This window comes from Pelodiscus sinensis, chromosome 3, assembly GCF_052426305.1.
Source record: "Pelodiscus sinensis isolate ZL-2025 chromosome 3, ASM5242630v1, whole genome shotgun sequence".
In the NCBI taxonomy this organism is placed as follows: domain Eukaryota; kingdom Metazoa; phylum Chordata; order Testudines; family Trionychidae; genus Pelodiscus; species Pelodiscus sinensis.
Genome location: NC_143054.1, coordinates 64,618,323 through 64,627,629, shown reverse-complemented (window position 1 = coordinate 64,627,629; position 9,307 = coordinate 64,618,323). Strand labels below are relative to the sequence as shown.

Below are 9,307 nucleotides of genomic sequence, written 5' to 3'. Positions count from 1 at the left end.
GCGCAAAAGTGGCCGCTCTTGCACAAAAACTTGCTGCCTGTCTTCAGTGGCCGCGTGTTCTTGCGTAAGTAAACTGACATTCTAATCAGGGCTTCTTGCACCAGAACTCTGACGCTCCCGCTCAGGAATAAGCCCTCTTGTGCAAGAGCTCTTCCAGAAGAGGTCAGTGCAAACAGGGAACATGAATTTCTTGCACAAGAAAGCCCTATGGTTAAAATGGCCATCAGAGCTTTCTTGCACAAGAGAGCATCTACACTGGCATGGATGCTTTTGTGCAAAAGCACATGCCAGTGTAGACACTCTTCTGGAAGAGTTTTTGCGTGAGAACGCGCCAGTGTAGATGTAGCCACCTTGTTTAATGGGCTTTTTTCTTTATCATAGAGAATTTAAAAATAGGAAAGTGTCAAAGTGAAAAAAATAAAGAAAGGCCCCGTACCTCACAAATTAATACCCTTTTTGAAGTTTATCAGGTTTCAGGATGCATGTCTAAGGTGGGACAATGGAGGTTACAGTTAAAGCTGTTTCTTTCAAAGCAACCAGCGAAGGGAATGTCAACAATTATTTTGTAAGAGGGAGTGACATACTAAAGCCTCTGATATTTCACTTTTAATGCAGCTGTTTGAGAGCATTAATCACCTATGGCTGGGTCTAGAGTTAAATTAGTTATGAAAGCTAACCTGAACAAATGCACCAAAATTGGTTTTCTATGAAGTGCCATTAATTGTTGTGTATCTTTTTTTGTTAATGCATTACTAAGTGGGCTGGATTGAGCTATGCCTTCCAAAGAGTTCAGGATCAACTGCAGCAGTGATTTTGCTCTATAAAGCATTTGTTGACCCTTTACAGGTATCAGTCACCATTCTAAAACACTTCAGTGTTTTACATGCATTGCTCCGCTATGCACTCAGAATAGCTCAATCTGGGAAATGGCACAAATCTACCTACAACATAGATAAGTAGTATGCATCAGTCTCAAACCACACACCCTGACTTGACACCAATATATACAGGTGTAAAGAGAACACTTATGTACATTCTTATTGGTGCCCTCCTCTAATTAGTGAGCTAGTTTCACACATTACTATTAATAAAAATGTAACCTTTTACAATTGATTTATAAAAGATATAAACATCTTCACATTTTAAAAGTTACTTAACAAAAAACATACTCTGTTCCACTATGGCTGAAACCAACTATTGTACTGAGTGATTAAAGCATGCTCAGCATAGATGATATAATAGTAGATTTTTCCTTTCAACAGTCCATTCTTGCTCATGTTTATCCTATTAGCAACACTTAATTTTCATAAAAAGAATGAGAGCTCAGCAACCAGTTGGTATTCAAGATAATACACCTATTTTACATGTGCATAATCAGACCAACATTTTCAGTATTTAGGGGCCAAATTAGTGCAAGGACCAGCTTTGGCAATGAGATATACTTTAACAGAGCTAAATACCTTTCAGCATTTCCGCCCACCAATGGCACAATACACAGTTGGAGAAAACGTCTCTCATATACAACTGAAGATTCAATTCCTTCATTCTGCTCTCCTGGGAGGTGGACACCTCATGGTCCGACATGAACCAGCTTCTTCAGGAGCTTGGCAATAATGTAGTCTGTAGCATCCAATGAAAACCCTTCACTCCTTACAGAATTAACTTCTCCTTTTAGTCTGTCCAGGTTAAGTCCATAACTAGATTAAGGCTAATTTAAAAAAACCCACCAAAACAAGTCTTTCCTTTGCGGAGTCTCTTGTCCTTTGTTAAGGCAAACATCACACATTAATAAGTTTTTCTTTCAAATTCACTGTCTCTAACGATGGCTGAATTTTTGTTGTGTCTTGTCGAGGTAATCCATAAAGGTAGATAGAAATACATACAAGGAGAGTACCAAGAGAAAAACTGACAGCTGGAAAGGAATAAAACAACATTTAAACGCTCAGCTCCAAATCAAAACAAAAATAAAATAAAACTTTCATGGGAGGGACATGTGAGTTGTCATCCTATTAATTTTTAGACAATCTTTTATTTTGACAGTGAAAACTGACCATCTACCAGCCCCAGCAAACTTCATAGCATTTCAGTAAGTCATATGGTGAATGTCAAAAGAGCAAGTCTGAAACAGGCACCCTGCAGTTCCATATTTTCTTCCTTAATGACTGCTGGGTAGAACTGGAATTGTCTTCTGTGGACAGCGTTAGTACCCTTTGCTTTTCCAAACTATACCGACTTTTGAGTACTATTACTAAACTGAGGTTCTCTCTCAGAAGTTAGATCAGCCATTCCAGAAAATTCCCTCCAGTGCATTTTCTAATATTTTGTCTAGTCTAGTTTTAAAAGTGACAGGCTTCCACCCTGAGGAATCCCCAGCCTCTCCCCTTCTCCATCTGTTCCTCCACCCACATGGCCTCAGCTCCCCTAGTACCTAGGCAACAACTCGCCACGTCACTAACCCCAATGCTCCAGATGGTACAGTTGTGAGCTCTAGTCAGGTGAGACAGCTGCAGCGGCTTGCTCCAATGCTCTGAGCAAAGCAGTCAGGGAACGGGGATTGGATTGGATTGGGGGGCAGAGAGTATGGAGACAGTCAGGGGGCAGATAGAAGGCAGGGGGCAGAGAACGGAGCATGGAGGGCAGACGGGGCATGAGGACAGAGGCCAGGCCAGGCTATTTGGGGATGGTCAGCCTCCCTTACCTGACCCTCCATAAAATTTCTGACCCCGATGTGGCCCTCAGACCAAACAGTTTGCCCACCTCTGCTGTAAGATATTACAGCTTGCACTGTACCCAGCCTACTCAGGAGGATGAAATGAGGATATATGGTCACTTCAAACAGGAGCCAAAAGTAACTTACTGATCTGTAAACCGAACAGCATCACCGATGCAACAGTAGAAAGGATAATGGCTGCTGCTGCAGAAAACCCTTTCATAATGTTGTCTGTGTATTTAACAACCACCGATGTGTAGAGGCCACCAACACTGGCAAGCACTGGGAAGCAAAGAAGACATTCTTAGTATTAAAGTCTTGATGTTCCAGTAATGTGTTTAGGGCTGTAGAGGTGTATAGACTGTCAGTACCGTGATCTGATTTTGCTAACCTGTCATTTTAAAAACCACGCACAGCAAAACAGATTGTCTAGCTATCATCTAGCACAAAGACCATGACTTGACTTACTATGAATGTTCTACTCTTAAGGTTGTGCTGAAAAATAGTTGATTTTATAAAGAAATCTAAATGTTTCCTCCCCAAACTCATTCACTAATGGAGTCCTGGTCTTGGCTGAATGCAAATGTTTTAAATGTGTCGATTGGAAGCAATATGACAGGGCACTGCAATGGAAAGATACTTACAAACGACAAACGCAACACAATATGTGTAGCCATAGAAAAATCCTCTCTCAAGGACTTGAGCTCCTTCTGACATGTAAACACCAGCTAAAGTCACCACAATTCCAGACAAGTACATCTGAATGTTCCTGACCCACAAGGAAGTATCTGAACTCTTTAATACCTTCTCAAAATAGACACCTGAAAAGAGAGAATCAATAAAGGTGAATACAAATAAATAATAATAATAATAACCACACCTACAGATTCACAGATTTAAGCCCTGAAGGGATATCTAATTGACCACCTAGCACCATTACAGTTTGTCGATTATCAGTTTATTGAGGCTAGTAATTTGCTTGGCTAAAGAATATCTTCCACTAAGACATCCAGTCTGCATTAGATGACATCATAAGAGGGAGAATCCACCACTTCTCTTTGTTTCAACAGCTAATTGCCCTTAATGATATATAAAAAATATCATGTCCCATTTTTAATTTGAATTTTTCTGGCCTTAGCTTCAAGCCATGAGTTCTTATCCTACCTTTCTCTGCTTGATCTAAGAGCCCTTTAGTAACCACTATTGCCCCCAGTGAAGGTACTTACACACTGTAATCAAGTCACTTCAGTCTTCTTTTAGCTAAAGTAAACAGACTGAAGCACTTAAAGAGCTCACTATAGAACACTTTTTCCAGCACTTGAATAATTTTTGTGATTCTCTTCTGCACCCTCTCTGTTACTGAACATCCTTTTTAAAATGCAGACCCCAGAACTGTACACTTGTGCTGTATACAGAGGCAAAAATCACCTCACTATTCCCATTTGGAGTGGATACAGCTATCACACTGAGGCTATGTCTACACTGTGGTTTTTTTGCGGAAGAGGATATGCAAATAGCGTGCTCATTTGCATATCTTCCGATTCTTTTTGTGGAAGAGGTTTTGCCACTAAAAAGCCCCGTGTAGATGTGGCCATTTGTGGGGGAAAAAAACCTTTTTCCCAAAATCCTGTATACCTCGATTTTTGAGGAATAAGAGATTTTGTGAAAAAATGTTTTTTTCTGACAACTGGCCACTTCTACATGGGGCTTTTTAGCAGCAAAACCTCTTCTGCAAAAAGAATCAGATGATATGCAAATGAGCACACTATTTGCATATCCTCTTCCACCGAAAAAACGCAGTGTAGACATAGCCTGAGAGCTCCACTAGGAGCCCTAAATCTTCAGCACCTTGCTTGCCAGCATACAGTGCCCTATTCTGCAGCACAGCCCCGGGTGGGGGTAAGGTAGTGGGGAGCACATCCTCAACCAGGGCTGGCACAGTGGGAAGAGCAGCCCCAGCCAGGGTTGGCATGGTGAAGGAGCGCAGTCCTGGCTGGGGCTGGAGTCAGCTGGGCGTGTAGCCGGGGCCACCGCTGTGCGGGAGAGGGGTGGCCCAGCCCCTGCCAGGGCTGGAGGCAGCGGGGCCGGCCCCTGTCCAGGGCTAGCACAGTGGGGGACGCAGCCCTGGTCAGGCCTAGCATGGTGTGGGGCTGGAAGCAGCAGCAGGAAGCACAGCCCCAGCTGCGACCAGAGCCTACAGCCGGATAGGGAGCCTTGGCCTCCCCTCGTCCAGCAAACTCCATTGTTCGGGACCACTCAGGTCCCAAGGGTGCTGTACAAGGGAGGTCCAACCTGTACTGCATCATCCATGATATAAGTACATTATCTTACCTCTTTCCCAATACAGAACAGAAATATTTATTGAACACTTGTTCTTCTTCAGTAATCAGGCTTGCCACAAGTGTGGAGAGAAGAGTAGGGTGTCCCTTGTCTCCATAAACAATTTTAGTATCTTGCCTAGTAATGGGATATCCCACTGTTAAGATTTCTTTTACTCATATTACAATGGATAAAAATTATTATTGTCCTTACTGTACAACCATGGATTTTTCTATCTTTAGTTCCTCATATCAATTCTAATGCTTCTAACTTATCCTGACTGCTCTCTCTTTCCCTTTGCTATATGTTGTTTTTTATTCCTAGTTGCTATCTTCAGGTCACCACTGAACCAGAATGGGATGGATAAATGAAGATAAATGGAAAGAGGATGACATGCAAATAACAAAAATTAGGAGCAAAAATTTCACCAGTGCAGACATTCAGCACTCCACCTGGAGTCAGTGGGAGATAGAAATGTTTAACTTCTCTGAAACAGGACAATGCTATTCTTTACTGGTAAAGAATATTATTAGTGTGTGAGACCAACAATTTTAAAAGTACAATCATAGCATGTATGATACATACAGTGGCTACAGAGCAGATTTATAACATTATTGCAGATATACAGTAAAACTCCAGTTGTCCGGCATCCAGTGGTCCAGCACTCCAGATAGTCCGGCATCAACTGAAACCCAGAAGTGCTCCGGCCAGCCAGACAATTGGAGCTGCTCCACGCCGCTTCCCCAAGTCCGCTGCTGCCACTGCTAAAACTGACCAGTGGCGGACTTGGGAAAGAGGCACAGAGCAGAGCAGCTGGGGTGCTGCCCAGTTGGTCCCTCAGTGCCACCTTACACCCCCCTGCTTGGCACCCGGCAGCACCCCCGCTGCTCTGCTCCGCGCCACTGCCGAAACTGATGAGCAACGGACTTGGGGAAGCTGCGGAGCAGAGCAGCAGGGCTGCTACCGGGTTGGTCCTGCAGCACCGCTCAGGTAAGGGGCGGCGCTGCGGGACCAACCCAGCAGCACCCCCAGTGCTCTGCCCCGCCGCTTCCCCAAGTCACCGCTGCTGCTTGCAGCCCCAGCTGGCCTGTCGCTGGCGGCTGCGCAGGGCTTCCCCCGCCTCCCTGCAAAATGGCAGAGGGTTCGCCCCACACTGTACTGTTCCCCGCTGACCTCTCCTCCCCCCAGACTCCTCACAGCCCCCCTTCCAGAGTACCTCCTGATACTCTGGCATATCTGATAATCCGGCACCCCCTGGGTCCCAAAGGAGCCAGATTATCGGAAGTTTACTGTACTCTGTAAGAGCAAAGCAAAAAAGAACAAAACTTCTGTGATTGGTGCAGTAGTAGTTAAAATGCACAATGGCCTCCTTGTTCTGTTTTCTGCCCACTGAGACATATTCATTACAGCCAGTTGAAAAACTATGTCTAAATCATTTTTAATCACCTTCCCAATAAGTTGCATTCAGTGTCACCATGACCCATAAATGTTGCCATTTTGGAAGAACACAACTGTCTGAGGCTGCTTTCCAGACTAATGATGTAATGCTTAAGATTTAGTACAAAACTTCTGAATGCAGACAAAAAGCACAAATCAACTGGGCATTACTCCTGGGTACGATGGAGTGGACAGCACTCAGTAAAAGCTCTTCTTGATATAGGCTGGAATTATTAAAAGGTATTCTGTCAATTTACATTGAACAAAGCCATTTTTATAGGCCTGTTGGATTCCCAGCTGCTATTATCACAATAACAATACTCAAAGAAAGTTTTTTTTTCCCATCCTCATATGGCTAAGAGAGTCCAACTGGTTTTCAGGGGTGGACTTTGCTAGACAAGTGCAATGCACTCTACCTAGTCAGCCTAGGAACTGACGCTAATGCAAAAAATATCAGCTACCTTAGTAAGGGGCTATTGTCACTGGCAGTACATGACGCCAATGCAGTGGGACCTACAGTGACTGCATATTGGTTTCTGGGTAGAACTTAATATTGTTTAGAGCCCAAAATGATTTTAGATTTGCCTACATTTTTCCCTACACTTCATTGCAATAACTGTAGTTGGGGAGGTACTTCATGCTGGAGCCCTCTTTATGCAGAAAAGAAAGATCAACTCTGAACCTTGCCCACTCTAGTGCTATTTGGTTTGAAATTGCTGACCGTTAGAATAGGCTGCCAAAGCCAACCTATTTACCTAAGCTATGGGGTGGGAACAGCATGGCACAGTAATGGCTGGGGTAGGTACAGAACAGGATGCTGGTTGGGCTTCATTCATTGTGGTAGGTAACATTTTGGCTTCAGGCTGAGGAGCAGCTGCTGAATATGTGTTTTATTTTTAATTGTAACCCTTTGGAGAGGCTACTAGAACCCTAGTCTGACCCTTGGGTTCTGTATTACATAAATTGAGGCTGGTTTTGCTACAATCTTTTTTCAAAAAAAAAATGTTTTCTACAAATATATCAATAAGCACATTTGTTAATACACATGTGGCAACCAGAAGAGCCTCACAGGAAGTTTCATGTGAGAACTAGGAGTGATGTTTCTTGGTTAATGACCAATTATTCAACTAAATAAAAAAAACTAGCATGATTTGCACCAAATGAATCCTAAGTTTGCAGCCAGAAAAGCATTCCTCCTGAGCCCTGTAAACAAGTATTTTAATGATTACACAGTAGAAAACACAAATGCAATTATGCTTTAATGGCAGCTCACTTATTCCCAGGTCTCTGGCTCCTGCCAGGGTGAAAGGATAAAAGACAGCAAGAACGTCTCCTTGTCGGAAAGAATTCATTTTATAGAATTTTGTTTATATTTACTGCTTCTTCTCTTATCTATTATACCTGGTCCCTCTGCATCTCATTGACTTTCAACTGCTCCCCTGGCAGTGGGGAAGAGCTTATTCCGAAGGCTGAACCAGCACAAAAATTGAAATGAGCTTCACTCCACACGTGGAAAAATGTGCGTCTTCTGTCCTAAATCTTAATGAAGCTTTAACATCAACACAAACTTAGAAAAGTAGGTTTTTATTTAAAAAATTGATCTAAGCAAGTCATTTTCTAGTCTTCCTTCAATGTGACTGTAGATCTTTATATTTGAGGAAAGGCTGTTCCTTTCCCAGGTCCACCTCTCCTGTTTAAGCCAGCCTTGAAATCAAAAGCATGTTTGTAACTTCACTATATTTTGCAATTTAAGTATTGTGATCACAGAAAACAGAAGGAAACTATGTGCAGAAGAAGATGAGGTCCTCGCTTAACTCTAAAGCACTTTGTTAATCAACAGTCAAAAGAAGTAATAAGATATGTGGTATGTTTTAATTTTCCCTATGATGAAAGCTCAAAACAAACTGCATACAGAAATATGTTTTACCTGCAAATCCTGAACATAGGACAGCAACAGCTATAGCGCCAAACCCTAACCATGGATTCTGCTCCATCTGCAATATGAATCATAAAACAAAACAGGTCATAGATTAGTTTTAGTACTAAACTAATTTATAGTAATTATTTCCAGAAACTAGGCTATTGAATTTGCTTTGTCAAGTATATTTTCCTAATCTTAGATGTACTGAAACACACAAGTCAAATTACCAAGCAAAACCACCAACACTATCTCTCAGCTTTTCTGTCACATGAAGTTTCTCTATTTCCTTGTCTAATCTTGCAATAACTTTTTACACTCTTACAGCTCATCTCGAGATCTTAAAGTATCTTACAAAGAGCAACCCTTAACTCCCTTGTGAGGAAGCATTAATTGTAAGCAGAGTGTTGTTGTATTTCACTATACTAGAATCAATTATGGCCAGTCTTTTAGTTTCCATGCCTACAGGATGGCACGTAAGGAAGTGACCTTTTCAGAAGGGCTGAGCACCTACAATGATCATGGCAAAGTAAGGCACATCTACCTAACGTACGGATATAAGTCACTCACATACACAACTTGAAAGATGGTGGCGAAGTGGCTTGCCCAAAGTCACACAAGACAAGACAAATATAGTGCCCATTTATAAAAAGGGAAATAAGAACAACCCAGGAAACTACAGACCAGTTAGTTTAACTTCTGTGCCAGGGAAGCTAATGGAGCAACTAATGAAGGAAATAATCTGTAAACACTTGGAATGTGGCAAGGTGATAGGGAACAGCCAGCATGGATTTGTAAAGAACAAATCATGTCAAATCGATCTGATAGCTTTCTTTGATAGGATAACAAGTCTTGTGGATAAGGGAGAAGCAGTGGATGTGGTATACCTAGACTTTAGTAAGGCATTTGATACGGTCTCGCAT

At 42.3% G+C, this 9,307-nt stretch overlaps 1 protein-coding gene across 2 annotated transcripts in view; it reads right to left on the bottom strand.

Annotated features, from left to right (window-relative positions):
- Nucleotides 1–1,096: 1,096 nt before the first annotated feature.
- SLC35A1 (solute carrier family 35 member A1) overlaps nucleotides 1,097–9,307 on the bottom strand; it is a 28,783-nt gene continuing 20,572 nt past the window's right edge. For both annotated transcript variants that reach the window (XM_075923862.2, XM_089777187.1), the window contains 4 exons: nucleotides 8,394–8,460; nucleotides 3,355–3,531; nucleotides 2,858–2,992; nucleotides 1,097–1,912 (listed from right to left, as the gene is read on the bottom strand). In XM_075923862.2, the coding sequence (XP_075779977.2) occupies nucleotides 1,779–1,912; nucleotides 2,858–2,992; nucleotides 3,355–3,531; nucleotides 8,394–8,460 (513 nt within the window). In that variant the 3' untranslated portion in view covers nucleotides 1,097–1,778. The remainder of the gene's footprint in view (nucleotides 1,913–2,857; nucleotides 2,993–3,354; nucleotides 3,532–8,393; nucleotides 8,461–9,307) is intronic.